The sequence below is a fragment of the Archocentrus centrarchus genome, unplaced genomic scaffold, assembly GCF_007364275.1.
Source record: "Archocentrus centrarchus isolate MPI-CPG fArcCen1 unplaced genomic scaffold, fArcCen1 scaffold_24_ctg1, whole genome shotgun sequence".
NCBI classification, from domain to species: Eukaryota; Metazoa; Chordata; class Actinopteri; order Cichliformes; family Cichlidae; genus Archocentrus; species Archocentrus centrarchus.
The window spans coordinates 3320458-3338277 of NW_022060254.1; the positions used below are offsets into that span (position 1 = coordinate 3320458).

Genomic DNA, 17820 nt, shown 5'->3' on the forward strand with positions numbered 1-17820 from the left:
AATGCAGTTGAAGAAACCTGTTACCAGCTTCTTCCTCCAAGGTTTCAGCGTGTTCGTTTATCGAACAGGAATTACACAACGGAATAAGGAGTTGAAGGAAGTGAGTTTTTATGAAGCTTTAAATATAATAATGATATGCATTTGATTTCATTAGTTCTACATTTATTTGCCTGAGAAATCTGTCGTTGACTGGAAAATAAACATAACTGATTAATGACACAGAAGCTCATAATGTTTGGGGTCAGCCAAGAACAGTGTGTTTGTTCTGGGTATGTCTCTAACTAACAGACACCAGGACTCTGTCAGGTGAAATGGTCAGCCACTGATGGAGACCAAACAAACAATAAACAGAAACTCTGAGGTCGTGTGAAGACGCAGCTGCTGGAATCCTTTGTCTTACACATTTCTGGTTTTGTAAATGATGTAAGCAAGATTGATAAGCTTTGACTATATGAAAACCTGAGCTGAAGAAGAGAGGGTCAGTACTTCATGTCATGTCCAGTACCACACTGGGCACGGTATACAGGGATACAGCCGGCTAGAACCGGCCGTATCCCACAAAAGTGTATAAATCCAAATCCAGCCTTAAAGGGCTCATTCCCCCAAACAGTGCAGTGTGGTAGCTTCTAATAAAGATCTGTTCTCCTGCAGCTGATTATCAGGAGGAGGAGAGTCTGACGGAGCAGCAGAGGAACATTTTCAGCCTCTACAGAGGAAACAATGAGTTCAACACAACAGGTGAGAAAAATATCAGTGTTACACTATTATTGAAACTGTGTGACTTCATCAGCTGCTGTTGGTTTGTTTTATTATGGTCCCAATTAGCACTGAAGTTACAACAAGACAAAATAAAAAGGTCACATTTTAACAGGACACTGAAACAAAGACATTAATAATCAAGATTCAGATCAAACCCACAATTGATCATACAATACATCATTTTCATTCAGCAGTATTTGATCTATAATGTCATTTTCATTACTGTTATAATTACACATTTCATATTTTCATAGCACTTTTCCACTCTCTCCTCATTAGATCTCATTGTTTTCCAACCAGTTTGCTTTCACCAGTAGGTGGAGGTAATAGACCTAGTAGATTTTTGGAGGCTACCAAAAAAACTCTAATATTAATGAAGTTTGAAGTTTGTTCCACGACTGCATTTCACTCACTGCCTCTGTTTGTATCTCTGTCACTGCAGGACCAACATGGAGCGAGAAGTCAGCGCGCAGAAAAAAAATACACCTGTGATCAGTGTGGGACGGATTTTACTAGGAAGGATTCATTGAAAAGACATCAAGTGATCCACACTGGAGAGAAGCCGTACAGCTGTGACTTGTGTGGAAAGTCTTTTACCCTGGCTGGAAGCTTAAAAACACACCAACTCATCCACAGTGGAGAGAAGCCGTACAGCTGTGATCAGTGTGGCAGAGCTTTCACTCACAGTGGCCACTTAAAGAAGCATCATGTTACCCACTCTGGAATTAAGGCATACAGCTGTGACTATTGTGGAAAAACTTTCAGTCTGCTAGGGAACAGAAATATACACCTACGCATTCACACTGGACATGATGTGTACTGCTGTGATCAGTGTGGGAAAAAGTTTCGAACAGACCAACAATTACGATACCACATGTTTACCCACACTGAGGAGAGACCTCATAAATGTGACCTGTGTGATAAGACTTTTAAACTTCCACATCACCTGAGAGCACACCAACAGATCCACAGCAGAGAGAGACTCTACAAGTGCAGTTACTGTGAGGTATGTGTTTTTATTTTGATCTTGTAACTTTAGCCTGACTGTTGGGAACAACTGTTCAGTTATGATTTTTGCTTCTATGATCATAAGAAACTAAATTATTACTTTTTTGTAGTGACCAACATTTATATCACTGTATTATTTATGATACACCAGTTTCCTGGTATATCATGGTATTATTATTTCTGCATATATGTGTCTTTATGTTGGTTTACAGTGGCTCCTTCTTCAGTCAGGTGTATATAGAATAAAAGTAATTTTTTTCTCATAAGAAATAAATTATAAAATACAACCATAGAACAAATTATCAAAACATTTCTGTTTAATTCTTTGCTTTGAAGCCCAAATTCTTCTCTCTGCAGGTAAAAACACCTGTAAGCTTTTTTAGCACAGAGTAAACAGAGCCAAACTACAAACAGTTTAAATATTTGTCACAGGGAGTCGGTCCTTAACAGGCTGCCTGCTCTGCTGTTTGCTTGTGATGCCACTTTTTGTCATATATTTGGCTCGTTTACGTTAATGTTTCCACAGCAGAGCTGGAAGTGAGCCTTTAAAACCATTTACATTGTTTGTCTTTGACTCACCTGGTTTCCTGTTGCTGTGTGTGGGCGGAGCTTCCTGGGTGGTGTAACCTCTTCCTACCATATATAGGTCCATGTTAGATTTGCCATTATGGCTGCTGGAGTTTGGCAAGTGTCCCTAAAGAATACAATAAGCTTAAATTCAAACTGATGACTCCTTCTAGAAGTGAGTCCTGTTACTTTGCAGCCATATTGAAACACACTGGAGCACTTACAGTTATTTTGAAGCATTATCTAAATTAACTTTCATTTCAAAGATCAACGGGACATAAAAACTTCATGCACAGAATATTCAGTCAGATCTGATAAAAGTTTCTTTGTACACAAATAAGATTTTAACAGCTTCTCTCCTGGTAGTTATACTTCCACCATCTTTCTATCTGATATTTAGTCATAAATTTCAGTTCAGAGTTGAGCTCCATGTCTCTCTCTCATAATGTCTCTGCTGCTACCAGGACCTAACCTAGCAGTGACCAAGGATCCCACAGTCTGCCCTGCAGCAATCCAACAGAGTTCATCACTGTAAACTGAACCACAACACTGCAAACTACCCAGTTTAGCCTGCACTTACTGTCCACTATAAACTTTGAATAACATGAATTATCATTTCATTTGCTTTCAGAAAACTTTCTAGAAGATGAAACATCATGTACAGATCCAATATCTGACTAAAACTCTAAAATGAATGATAACGTTACCTGTAAGCTTTAAATTAGTAGTTTATCAAAGGACACTTGCTGAGCAGTCTTTACCTTAGAAAGAGTCTCATCTTCCTCTCATGTCCTCTCTTTGTTCCACCGTTCTCCAGCTCACAGAGTCAAAGTGTGACTTGTTTGAAGGCTGCAGGAGAAAGTCTGTATGAAATGAGCCGTATGAAAAATGAACAGACACAGCTGTGTCCAAAATCACTCACTGCTCACTTATAGTGAGTCCCACAGTTTGTTGTGCTCTATGAATGTACTCTGTATAGTATGGTGGTGGTATATAGTATTACATTAGCAGTATTGTAGTATTAATGTGGTATTCTGGTACTATATAAGCATTATAATATTACATTGATGTTATTGCACATTTACAGTGGTGGGAATGCAGTACTACAATATTATTGCAGTATTACTTTAGTATTAATTTAGTAAGACATTAGTATTGTAGCACTACCACACTAAGGTTATTCTAGTATTAAAATGAGTATTATTGTAGTATTCTGGTGGTAGTATTGTAGTTATTGTATCCCAGTAAGCTGAGTGTTGTAATGTAAACAGTAAAATGTAATTGGACGTTGGCAGAGATGCTCTTTATTCCAGGTGACGTACAGGATAAAAATGTTGAAGGAATTCCCTGACTTACACTGTCTTTGTGTCTTTGTTTAGAAGCAGAGCCACACAGATGGATCCAGTTCTCAACCCTGTCATCGCTGTGGTGGTGGGAAAGCGTTTCGCTGTGACTTTTGTGGGAAAACTTTCAGTCATCAACAGAGCCTAAAAATACATCAGCGTAGACACACTGGACACAAACTGAAGGACTGCAAAGAATGTGGGAGGAGCTTCACCACAACAAGTGCATTAAAACACCATGAACTCATCCACAGTGGGGTTAAAAAGCACCTCTGTGGCCAGTGTGGGTCATCCTTCATCACTGCAGGTCAGCTTAAAGTGCATAAACGAGTCCACACAGGAGAGAAACCATACAAGTGCAGACACTGTGACAAAAGCTTCTCATGTTCAGGCCATCGTAACCTTCATGAAAGTACACACACTGAACACACTGATGAGAACTACAGCTGTGACCAGTGTGACAAGAGCTTCAAGAATCTCACTTCATACTCCCAACACAAACGATCCCACGCTGCAAAGAAACTGTTTCACTGTTACCAATGTGCAAAAACATTCTCTTCATTATCTGCTCTGTGCAAACATCAGCGTGATCATGCAGGCCTGAAATCATTCCCATCATTGGATCACAATGAATCTGCAGACACACAAAGATCCTCTTCTGGTCAAACTTAAAAACCTTGAGATCCGGCTCCACAGAATTCTGATGGAATCTCCTGTAAAGATCTGATGAGGGAGCTGTGAAAGAAAATGTTACCATAGTTACATTTTGTTTCTAGAAATTAGTAGCATGCAGTTATTTGTATTTAGTTTTAGTATTTGTGTTATAAAGTTGCAGAAATGTACAAAATACATTTCACTGTGCATTGTACTGTGTATAACTGTGCATGTGACAAATAAACACTATCTATCTATCTATCTAAATGTGTGTTTTGTTCAGGTGAGATTGCAGCAGTATTATAAGTTTGCCATCCAGTGGGCTGGATTAGACTAATTGAATCTTTTGGTGGGCCTCAGGCCTTATGTTTGACAACCCTGAATTTAACACATCTGAGACAAAAGATCCATAAGATTGAAATGTTTGAGGAAACCTTCTTCCTGGATTTAAAGTGTTTTAGCTGTTAGAGTTCGTGTTAGTGATTAGCTTTTCTCCAGCAGTCAGATTAAAAATCAGTTCTTATCTTACATGTTAGTTTGTACTGAATCTGTTTTATCCTCATGTTGTTGCTGTTTTATTGTTGAGTTTTTGTTGTCATATCCCACAAATCCAAGGTTAAATAAACAATTTAAAACTTTTAAATGGTTTAATAATGAATCATTTGAGCCATGATGTCACTTCCAGTTCAATTTTATTCATAAAGCACATTTAAAACAACAAGGTTGAACAAAGTGATGGACATGAAAACGTGATAACACAATAAAATACATTTAACACACACAGCAATAAATATATGTAAGAAATCACAAAAATATAACGGATGACAGGGTTGGAGCTGATCCAGCTGAATGATGTCATTAATATTTCATGTCATTTTCCTTCACAGCTGTTTCTCTGCTTTTTTCTTCCTTCAACTGTTCTGAGCTTTTCTTCTTCACTGGATGTTGGACTTTTGGTTCACAATCAGTTTTTTCCTGTTTAGCTGTTCATCTTTTTATTAAATATTGTGAAAGTTTCCACACATGAAGCTCTGCAGGTAGAAATGGCTGTTCCTGCTGTGCATGTCAAAGGTCATATATGAAAGTCCTCACAGGTGAAGCTCTGAGTTCAAATCTCCAGTTTGATCAAAGCAGTTTTCTTTTCTCCTCAGCTGCAGCATCCAGTGCAGTTTGTTTCAGAGCGTCCTTTAGCTCACTGTGATTCTAAGGACTCTGCTGGCTCTTTGAAATGGTGGAGATGTTTTAATGTTCATCCAGCTGTTCAGTAAATTTAGTGTCATCATCCTTGCTGTGTATATTGTAATGATATCAGAGCATCTGTTTGTGCTCATATTACAGAAGTGATCCTTACAGATCAATCAGAGGCTGCACAGTACAGCCCTGCTGACACGGCAGAGGAACCACATGGAAACATGATCTTTAAATCCATGTTTAATGTTACACTTGAGGATTGTTTGCTGTCCATCACTGTGGCTGTTCTTCCCCCCTTACACAGCACATTCAAGCTGCACGCTGCAAACACAAAGATCCTCCTCTGTAGTTGTTGTTGTCTTCACAGCAGCACACACAGCAGAGCACATTCAGAAGAAGTGGAGGAAGAAATGTTTGAAGGCGTGAACTGAAAGGCTGTTTTTCTTGTTATCATGAGACATTTGGAGGGACGGTTGCTGCCACTCAGTTTCTGGTTGTGCTTCAGTGAAGCTCGGTCTGAGAAGCTGCTGTTGGTGTTTAACACAAAGAGAAAAGCTCACTTCTTTGAACTGATTCACAGCTACAAAAATGTGACTTTAAACAGCTTTGACAGCTTTGATCTTCTGATCATCACACTATATCTGAGCTGCTGGACTTCATCTCAGAGCTTTCTGGGTCCTGATGCTGCGTTTCCACTAAGCAGTGACACTTTGATTAGGACACATTTAGATTTACGATCCCAGATTTGCCAAAGATGTGTTTTTGTGTTTGTTGTGCTGCAGCTTCACAGCAGATGGAAGGAAACTCAAAGAGCCACTAATGCAGCCGCTGTGCTGACTGCACATGGAGGATCTCTGCAGATCGTTGTGTTCCTCATCTTCCTCGTCAGCCGCTGCTTCAGGTCTCGCTGACACTATCAGACAGCAGCAGCTGTTATTGAGCCATGAAGCATCTGTAACCTTGTTGAAGCTGTTCAGGAAGAAGCTCTGAGATTAATGAGCCCGTTTCCCACAGAGATCTGGAGACAGAAGCAGCAGAAACATGAAGATACAACAATAAGAACAGATGTGGAACAGCTGCTTAGATCACTGACAGCTCGACCATTGAAGAGTCTGATTCTGCTTCTTCACATAGAAATGAATATCAAATATAAAGATGGCCGACCTTATGAAGCTCATGTGTCCATGATGATTGTTTTTATATCTCACCATTAAAGTGGAGCTTAAAGTTTAATGGGTGACACCCCCCTCTCCCATTACCTAAGCAACCAAAGCTAACTAGTGGGGGTATTTCCACCCTCCAAAGCAGTGGGGTAAAGAGAGCAGCAACAAAGCAGCAGCCTGCACAGCCAGAGACGTGCTCCCACCCATGTTCAATGCCATGATCCAAACACTGAGGAAAAGCTCTGAAATGTGTGCTGTTTGGAGCTGTCATATTACTGCATGCTAGGGTGTGTTCCTACAAACAGCTGAGCTCTGGTTTCTATTTTGAGGAGCACCTGCAGCCCAGATCTTGTTTCCAAAGCTTTAGTTTAGTTCTTTCTTCCTGTTTCCTTGGACATCATCTTTGCTCTTCTCTCTTCTCTCATAGAGATCTCATACAGACACATTTTAGTGAGCTCATTATGAGACTGGGCTGCTTCCCTCTGATCTGGAAGTGTCTCCAAAAAGCACATGGAGCAGTAATGTGTGTGTGCAGCTGTCTTTAAACAGCAGCTGTCTGTTTGTGAGGATGCACAGATGACGCTGGGATCCAGTTTCAGCCTGTATCCACTGTTTAGCTCAGATCTGACTGAAGTCTGCTGAGCTCCAATGATCATGAGACTTTCTCCCAGCTGTCACAGGGCAGAGGAAGGAAACAGTCTCATCAAACTCTGGGATCAGAGACATAATGTGAAGCTCACACTTCTCTGAAATCCAACTTTAATGACAAATGTGAGCAGCTGTGCTTCTTTCTGAGACATCAATGTTTGTGAGCAGAGCTTATTATGATCAGCCACTTTCTAACATCTTTATGGAACAAAGAGCATCAGTGCTGGAAGCCTCCCCTCTCTCTCTCTGCTGTGAAACGCAGAGATCCAGGAAATCATTGGTACACTCGAAAAGGTAATACCTATTTTTACTTAAATTACGTTTGTGTGCTTTACTTAAATCTCACTATACTGTCGATTTAACTCAAGCAACGTGAGTAATTTACATGTTTAGCCTGAGACAGGTACAAGACTAAGTTCTAGTGTGTAAACTGGACTTGAATATTTTTGTTACTGGAGTTAATGCTGGAGTGAGTTCAGCAGTGCACATGCGCAGTACAGAAGTGCGGGAAGCTTCCAGAAACCCTGTGGACTTACACATTGGAAGAAGCTGATCTTCTCTAAAGGTGAGCTATTCATCTTCATTATATTTTCATGTGTCATGTATGACTATATCATTCAATGTATTGTTACAGGCTAGTTTTGCATGATGATGTATAAATGTATTTGCAGACTAATGCTAATGTTAATGTTAGCATGGGCTTATGGGGCCATCCATCCATCCATTCTCTCCCGCTTATCCGGGGCTGGGTCGCGGGGGGCAGGAGCCTAAGCAAAGAAGCCCAGGCTTCCCTCTCCCCAGCCACCTCCTCCAGCTCATAGGGAGGGACCCCAAGGCATTCCCAGGCCAGCCGAGAGATGTAATCCCTCCAGCGTGTCCTGGGGTCTACCACGGGGCCTCCTCCTGGTGGGACATGCCTGGAACACCTCACCCAAGAGGCGGCCAGGAGGCATCCTAATCAAATGCCCGAGCCACCTCAACTGGCTCCTTTCGATGTGGAGGAGCAGCGGCTCTACTCTGAGCCCCTCCCGGATGGCCGCACTCCTCACCTTATCTCTAAGGGAGAGGCCAGCCACCCTTCAAAGGAAACTCATTTCTGCCGCTTGTATTCGCGATCTTATTCTTTTGGTCACTACCCAAAGCTCGTGACCATAGGTGAGGGTAGGAACGTAGATCGACCGGTAAATCGAGAGCTTCGCTTTTACACTAAGCTCTCTCTTCACCACGACAGACTGGTGCAGCGTCCGCATCACTGCAGAAGCAGCCCCGATCCGTCTGTCGATCTCCCGCTCCCTTCTCCCGTCACTCGTTAACAAGACCCCAAGATACTTGAACTCCTCCACTTGGGTCAAGAACTCGTTCCTGAGCCTGAGAGGGCACTCCACCCTTTTCCGGCTGAGGACCATGGCCTCAGACTTAGAGATGCTGATTCTCATGCCGGCCGCTTCACACTCGGCTGCACTGCGAGCTGGAGGCCACCCCCTGATGAAGCCAACAGAACCACATCATCTGCAAAAAAGCAGAGATGAGACTCTGAGGCCACCAAGGAAGAAGCCTTCCGCGACCTGGCTTCGCCTAGAAATTCTGTCCATAAAAATTATGAACAGAATCGGTGACAAAGGGCAGCCCTGACGGAGTCCAACACCCACAGGACACGAATCTGACTTATTACCGGCTATACGGACCAAGCTCTCACTGCGGTTGTACAAAGACTGAATGGCCCGCAACAATGGGCCAGACACCCCATACTCCCGCAGGACCTCCCAAAGGACACCCCGAGGGACACGGTCGAATGCCTTCTCCAAGTCCACAAAGCACATCTAGACTGGTTGGGCAAACTCCCACGCACACTCAAATATCCTTGAGAGGATAAAGAGCTGGTCCAGCATTCCGCGACCAGGACGAAAACCGCATTGTTCCTCTGGATCCGAGGTTCGACTAACGGAGGGACCCTCCTTTCCAGCACCCTGGCATAGACCTTACTGGGGAGGCTGAGGAGTGTGATCCCCTGAAAGTTCGAGCACACCCTCCGGTCTCCCTTCTTAAAGATGGGGACCACCACCCCGATCTGCTAATCCAATGGCACTGCCCCAGATCTCCACGCGATGTTGTAGAGGAGTGTCAACCAAGTCAGCAGCACCCCACCCGCACTATAAAACCATGTGAGTGGAGCACTGCTTTCCCCTCCTGAGTCGCCTGACGGTTTGCCAGAATCGCTTCGATGCCGTCCGAAAGTCTTTTTCCATAGCCTCACCGAACTCCTCCCACACCCAAGTTTTTGCTTCGACCACTGCCCGAGCTGCATTCCGCTTGGCCTGCTGATACCTGTCAGCTGTCTCCGGAGTCCCACAGGCTAACCAAGCCCGATAGGACTCTTTCTTCAGCTTGATGGCTCCCTTCACCTCCAGTGACCACCATCTGGTTTGGGGGTTACCACCACGACAGGCACCAACCACCTTGCAGCCACAGCACTGAGCAGGAGCCTCAACAATGGAGGTACGGAACATGGTCCATTCGGACTCAATGTCCTCAGCCTCCCTCGGAATGCTGTCAAAGTTCTGCCGGAGGTGGGAGTTGAAGATCTCCCGGTCTGGGGCTTCTGCCAGGCATTCCCAGCACACCCTCACAATACGTTTAGGTGCACCACGTCTGGCCAGCATCTTCCCCCGCCACCTGATCCAACTCACCACCAGGTGGTGATCAGTTGACAGCTCAGCTCCTCTCTTCACCCGAGTGTCCAGAACATACGGCCGCAGATTTGATGATACGATTACAAAATCGATCATCGACCTGCGACCTAGGGTGTCCTGGGGCCATGTGCACTTATGGACATCCTTATGTTTGAACATGGTGTTCATTATGGACAAACTGTGGTTTGCACAGAAGTTCAATAACAAAACACCATTCGGGTTCAGATCGGGCAGGCCGTTCCTCCCAATCACGCCCCTCCAGGTCTCACTGTCATTGCCCACGTGAGCATTGAAGTCTCCCAGCAAGACTATGGAGTCACCAGATGGAGCACTCTCCAGCACCCTACCCAGCGACTCCAAAAAGGGTGGGTACTCTGAACTGTCATTCGGCGCATAAGCGCAAACAACAGTCAGGACCCGTTCCCCAGCCCGAAGGTGCAGGGAAACTACCCTCTCGTCCACTGGTGTAAATGCCGACGTACAGGCAGCAAGCCGGGGGGGATACAAGAATACCCACCCCAGCTTGCCACCTCTCACCAAGGGCAACTCCAGACTGGAACAGAGTCCAGCCCTTCTCCAGGAGACTGGTTCTGGAGCCCAGGCCATGTGTTGAGGTGAGCCCAACTATATCTAGCTGATATCTCTCAACCTCACGCACTAGCTCAGGCTCCTTCCCCACCAGAGAGGTGACATTCCGTGTCCCAATAGCCATTCTCGATAGTCGTGGATTGGTCTGCCAGGGCCTCCGCCCTCTGCCACCGCCCAACACACACTGCACCCGACCCCTATGACGCCTCCTGCGGGTGGTGGGCCTACAGGAGGGTGGGCCCATGTAACCTCTTCGGCAGAGGTGGCAAAAGTACTGACATTCTATACTTAAGTAGAAGTACAAGTACTTGTGTTAAAAAATACTTTGGTAAAAGTTGAAGTACTGGTTCAATTTCTTTACTTAAGTAAAAGTAAAAAAGTACAGGCTCTGAAATGTACTCAAAGTAAGAAAGTAAAAGTAGCTTACTGGAGGACGTTTCTACCTGCTATTTTTCTGTAAGCTAACTGAACCTCATTATATTGTATATTATTGTAATAATATAAAAGGTATTAGGTACTAAACTGCAGTATTTTCATACAATCTCCGAATTACACAAAGTCAGCATACATCAGTTTATTTTCCAGTCCTTACCTTTAAATCTAGCCTCTCTTCTTCCTCTCCTGTCCTCTTTCTCCATCTCTGAGTGAACTTCTCTCTCTTTGCTCTCCCTGAAATACAGCAGCTCTTCTTTTAGCTAGCAGACACACTGTGTGACAAACTGCACACACTTTGTGTGTTTGCAGATATTTGTTGAGCATTTAGAAACGTTGCATTTACCTGCCACACGTTACTCCCTTCATGCTCGCTCCTCTTCAGTAGCGCTAGCTAAGCTGTTCATGTCCCGCGAGCGCAACTTACGGACTCGGTCCGGCCCGCTGTAACTCCTGATTATAGCGCTGTAAATGAGACATTAATTAAATGGGTTTGTGTATTTAATCCCTGTGTACGTGATAAGTCCGGTGATGGAGGATACGCCAGTACGATTGTCTCTTATGTTATTATTCCTCCATTTAGATCGTTTGATGTTTGACGGAAATGCAGACTTTTCTCAGACGTGTTAACCTAAAGTAACGAGTCTGTTTGAAAATGTAAGAAGTAGAAAGTACAGATACTTGTGTAAAAATGTAGGGAGTAAAAGTAAAAAGTACTCAGAAAAATAAATACTCAAATAAAGTACAGATACCTGAAAAATGTACTTAAGTACAGTAACGAAGTATTTGTACTTCGTTACTTCCCACCTCTGCTCTTCGGGCTGTGCCCGGCCGAGCACCACGGGCTAATGCCCGGCCACCAGACGCTCTCTCTTGAGCTCCCTCCCCAGGCCTGGCTCCAGGGTGGGGCCCCGGTAACCCGGTAAACTGTTCCCTTGCTGTTTCAGTCATAAGGGTCTTCTGAACCGCTCTTTTTCTGGACCCTAACCAAGGACCAGTTTGCCATGGGAGACCCTACCAGGGGGACAAGTCCCCAGACAACATAGCTCCTGGGATCACTGGGGCACACAAACCCCTCCACCACCCATAAGGTGGCGATTCACAGAGGAGCTTATGGGGCAATATTAGCTAAATCTGCCATGCGTTTTACTTGAGAGCCTTTAGTCCGCCCTGTTTTGTCCACGATAAGAGCTCTTAACATTAATTACCTGTATTTCAAATGCAGCACGTTAGCATGTTTGTAAGCGTAAACCAGGCCTGCTAACTTTCATGTAGCCTTAATTTCACTCGGTCATGCGGAGGGTAATGTGACATTCAGGAACAAGCCTGGAGTGGAAAAACTGCTGAACAGTTCAAATACTGGCACCAGAACCCCGTCGGTGGAAAAGCGGCCAGTGAGAGTCATTCTTTGTTGTTTTACGACTTTGCTTGCTTATAATACTTTGCACATGTAGCATGGAAGAAAAAAATGCAATACATTCCACTAAATAAGTGCTCTCACCGTGCTAAACAATTATTTTGTGTCACTTATTGTGAAAAATGTGATTCATTTTCTTCAGAAGATGCTTTTGCTTACTTTTATTGTTTTTCCCTTCTTGTAGACCAATGATGTTGTTCCCATGAGGACTGCTGTCCTGCGATGTCTCTCGGATTTCCTTGGGGATGATGAAAGAGACTTCTACAATGTCCCTTTTGTATGTATTGCAATTTCGTTTGTTAGAGGTTCTGCATTTGAAATCAAGATTTTCACCCCTTTCTTTTTTTCTCTCTTTTTTTTTTCTTAATATCCACAGGATTCAGATACCATGGCAGACTTCACCCAGGTTCCTGTGGGATTATTGACTGTTATTCCTGAAGTCAGTCAGCAGCCAGGTCAGAATGCTCTTTACCTTGAACCATCCAACATGTTATCATTCTGGAAGGTACAATTGTCATGGTTGACACTGAACACTGATCAAGCTGTTTGCCTCATATTTGGGCTGATTTATGCCCTATGTCCTGACTGTCCAAAATGCCTTAAAAACACCTTTGATTTCATTCAGAGGCTGATGCTCAGTCTGGTTTCTTTTTTATGCCATTATTTGTATTTCTATGTTTTTTCATATTGTGTATTTATTTAATATGATTTTTTTTTTTACTTATTGTCATATTTTAATTTTAATTTGTGTTTTGCACTGTTGCACTGTATTATCAAATAAGTTGGTAAAGTTCTTATTTTGTATTTGTTGGATGCAATGTTTGGCACACGTGTAACAGTATTTATGTTGTATGTGATTCCACTTGCCATAATAACCACAGTTTGTAATGTGGAGGTTTACTGGCTCAATGGCGCCCTCTCTGAAAAGGCAATGGATAAATGCCTCTGGCAATGTTGTAATGTGGCCAGATCATGAGAGACGAGCCTGAGGTGGGTTGTAGCGCACAGCAGTGTACATGATTATTAAGTATTAACATCTGTTTAGCTATTATATGAAGTGTATGACTATTATAAATGATGTTACTGCTAACGGAATACCTTAAGTGGACTGTTGCAGTCGTGGAGTGCTATAACAATCATATAATGACAGGATGCACCGGCTAAGCTAGCTAGCGAACTTCTGTGCCCTTACAATGTACCGTCCTTTTGTAGAGCGCTGTGCTTGAGCTGCCCCGTACTGAGCCAACCTGCCTGACCAGTATATGTTCTGTTCTTACCCAGACAATAAAACGGATCACATCTTAAAGATAAGCAAGCCTTCGTCTATTATTACTACACAACGCAGAGTCGAAGAGGTTTAATTGGACCAGCCAGTTACAGTGTAATTGAGCCCTGGTTACACATGGATTACTTCATCAAGCTATTTTTTTATTTCTATGTTTATTGCCAAGTATGTCAGAATATGCCCTCCATATATAACTACTTAAATCACTCTTTTTTTAAAAATGTTACAGTGCTAGAGTGCCCACTTGTTACAGTTCAAAATAAACTGTTTAAGTTGCTGCTCATTCAGCCTGTAAGCTGACTTAAGCATCTTTCTGGTGTTACTGTAATTGAGCCCTGTGGAAGGGTAAAAACGTGATTAGTTTTGTATTTGTTCATGTGTGGCCACATTGGCCTTTTGTTAAGAAACTAAGGATAGTATTTTGTTAAAAATAAAACACTGAACCTTGTGAACTCATCATGTTTTGTTGTAGTTACTTCATTCATTTAAGGCAATCGGTTTCCTAGAGCAGTGTTTTTCAACCTTTTTTGAGCCAAGGTACATTTTTTTCATTGAAAAATATCACGAGGCACACCACCAGCCAAAAATGTTTTTAAAAAACAATGATACTCTGTAGCCTATATTAACAATATAGTCATTCTCAAAGTGTCTTGAAAAGGAATCAAATAAACACAAAAAAGAACTTCATCATATAATATATATCTTCTTTCAAATAAAAAGTGCACTTAACATGTCCACTTCAAAAACACAGCTTGAACATGACAAATGCCACAACAATGTGGTCTTACAGTAGAAAACTTCAGTGTTTTGCAAACTCTAATTCTGCCCAAAAGCATTCTATTACCAGGAATAACACAACACAACAATACATGAGATAGAGGCAAGATCACAGCTAATACCAGTTTAATATCATCATCATGCATAAGTCCCTTATACAATGTTTTAATGGATGAAGGTTATCATTGTTAACTATAACCCTATACCACCGAACATGTCATAATCGGCTCAGTGTACTTCAAAAGTGCCGCCGTTCGTGGAGTTACGGCAACAATTAGCGTAATAACACCAGAGTAATACCCTATGTTGGTTGTGAAGTGCAGTTTCTCAGCTTTCAGAAAGAACCGTCTCAGGCTCTGTGCTAACCAGCTGTTCGGATAGTAGCGGCGAGGATTCTGGTGAAGGAGTCGCTCTCATGCCTCCGCTAGTGATGATACTCCCTGGCTAATCAGTGGCATACTGTACTCTGCCTCATATTTTTGTATCTCCTGGGATCGCTTAGAACCTCGGGTGAGTGAGTACGGAAAAAAGGACCGGCAAAATGTACCTGATTCTAATGGAGATGCCGTCAAATCGCGGCGAGTCGAGTCGACCCCCAGCGAGTCGTTCCGTATGGAAACGCGGCTTAATTCTCTTGTCTCTATGTACAATGCAATTTGGTACCTGCTGCTATCTAGTCTACAGATATGGAAGTGTAACACATGATTATGCTCCCTGTCACTATTACAGCACAGACACTCATGGCATATTAGGTGAAATTGGATAATTTCCCACGGCACACCTGACGATCTCCCACGGCACACCTGACGATCTCCCACGGCACACCTGACGAGTGTGCCGCGGCACACTGGTTGAAAAACACTGTCCTAGAGTCTGCTAAGTAAACTGTACTGTTCATGTAAGTTGGACTAACTTGATGTAGCTAAGTTAAGAACAGGTTAATTTACTTGCTATTTCTGAGTTGAAACAACTTCAAAAACTAAGTTAGTTTAACTTAGCATGATTAAATTGACACAACAAGGTCTTAAGTACACTGAACAAGTATATGTTAAGTAAACAAACATAAGACTTAATAGTTATACTTACATTTTTCAGGGCAATCGGTTTCCTAGATTTTCTTAAGTAAGGTCAACTTGTCAAATTTTAGAGTGTACCCACAGCTGTCAGGCTTTTTCACTGCTCATACAAACAGCAGCTGAGCTTCAGACACATGAACTTCCCTCTGGGATCAATAAAGTTCTTCTTCTTCTGAACTTCCTGTAAGTTTGGCTTCATAAAGATGATTGATGTCAGAGCATACGTTCATATTCAGACAGCAGCACATTTGTAGGCTCAGACTGTGATGGTGAACCTGAGGCGATGGTCCACAGAAAGCAAACATATTAGAACAATATTCAGGTGATGCCTTTACCTGTGAAATGAGGCTGCGCACACAATGACTTCACCTCGTTCACACCCAGCTCTATGATGGCCTCTGTCTCCATGGTTACATCATATGGTAGCTTCTTCCAAAGATGCTGCCACAGCTCTGCAGCTTTGATGGGAGAGGACACACATCAATGTTCACAGACACATTTTCATTTTCATGCATGGAGCCTGCTTTGATTTGACTTTGTGTTTCTATTGTTGAACCAAATGTTGGACACCACTCTGGTGGAGCGGAGACCCACCCAGGGTGCAGCCAGGATAGAGGAAGAGGACTTAAAGACTCAAACACTGATTAGACAACAGTGACAGGTGCTGCTTCTGGCTGCTGTCTTTCATCCTGTGTCTGCAGCTCCAGTCTCACACCTGTATGTTACAAAAAGTCCTGCAGAAATATTCAGATATTAGCAGCCTGTAAGTGCTGTGGGACACCTGAGCAAACAGTCTGAAAGCTATGAAATAGTTCAGTGTTGAGCTTCATCTCTTCCATTTCTCCATTCTTACTCTGCAAACATCACACAAGCTAAATGTGTGCTCAGTTGTTGGAGCAGCAAATGTTGTTGAAGAGCACAGCTCACAGAATTGTAGGAGCAACAAAACAAACACGTGTTTCAGTTTCCTGACTGGGAGGCGGAGCTTCAGCTTTCAGGCCCCTCCTCTGTGGAAGCAGTTTGGATTCAGGAGACAGACACCCTCTCTATTTTTAAGATCAGCTTCAAACTTTCCTTTCTAAATAGTTCTTATAGACTCTTTTCCATCTGAGCACTCAAAGTAACATGTTTACATTTACCCATTCACACCCATTCATACAAGCACTTCCATATATAACTAAGCTAAGTGCTTCTATTGTCTAACATTCACACACATTCATGCTCCAACACTTGCATTGGAGAGGAATGAAGGGTGGCTCAGGACTTTTGCACAGTGCTGTATTTCTACATTTGCTGACGTTTAGTTTTTAAATCTAATCCTCCTGCTATGATCTGAATGTGCTCCTTAAATAGTAGTAGTAGCAGTGTAATTATTAACACAAAGATTATTGTGACTGAGTGGATGTGAGTGTGTGTAAATGTTGTGTGGTTGCATTTGTAAAGCAAAGTGATTTGAAGGCTTTGTGGTCACACTGAGACATTTTGCTGTCGTCCATCATGAGTGGGCCTGTTAGTGGAGTAGATAAGGGCCCCGTGATCCCTGACTCTGCTCATCTGTCTAACAAAGGTGCAAATGTACACGAGTCTTTGTTCACTTTTTAGCAACACAACTTTGTGTGAGTCACAGCCACAAGTTTGGTTGTTGAGACGCACAAAAAGTCTTTGGACATTTCTTCTCTCTGAGCTGTTTTTCCTGAAGCGTGTCCGAGCAGTTTGGCTCTAAAAAGCAGCAACAGGATCTAAAGTGAAGCAGCTGCATCATTAATGCACTGCTGCTAAAGGCAGAGCCATGAAGGGACACACTCACCTTAGAGTGACACTCACACACATCAAAGGTCATGTTGGATTGTGTGTCTGTCAGAGTGTCACACAGATGAAGAGGAGTGTATCTGACACACAGCCCAGTCTGACGCCACACAGTCTGTTTGTTCTCATGTTCATGCAGTCTCAGGCTGAGAGCTCTGCTTCCTCCATCTGACATTAAATACTGTCTGATCTGACTGAGGATCTGCTGCTCACAACAATCATGGACACCAAATGTGTGTCCTGGAACAGGAATCGATGGGTCAAAGGTCACGAACGTTTGACGGGCTGTGACAGAGTCTCTGCGTCTGCAGCGTCCCTGCAATGAGCCGATGGAACAAACTGCAGCTGATTATTTCCCACATCATCATTTCTTCTTCAGGAACTTGAAGCTGTTTCTCACATTAGACAAAGTGAGA

At 43.0% G+C, this 17820-nt stretch overlaps 1 protein-coding gene across 1 annotated transcript; it reads left to right on the plus strand.

Moving 5' to 3' along the window:
* The first annotated feature begins 702 nt into the window (after positions 1–702).
* Positions 703–6094, plus strand: LOC115775704 (zinc finger protein 502-like). Its single transcript, XM_030723180.1, has 3 exons — positions 703–738; positions 1202–1765; positions 5670–6094. The coding sequence occupies exons 1-3, from the start codon at positions 721–723 to the stop codon at positions 5673–5675; spliced, it is 588 nt and encodes a 195-aa protein (XP_030579040.1). The 5' UTR covers positions 703–720; the 3' UTR covers positions 5676–6094.
* The last annotated feature ends 11726 nt before the right edge of the window (positions 6095–17820 follow it).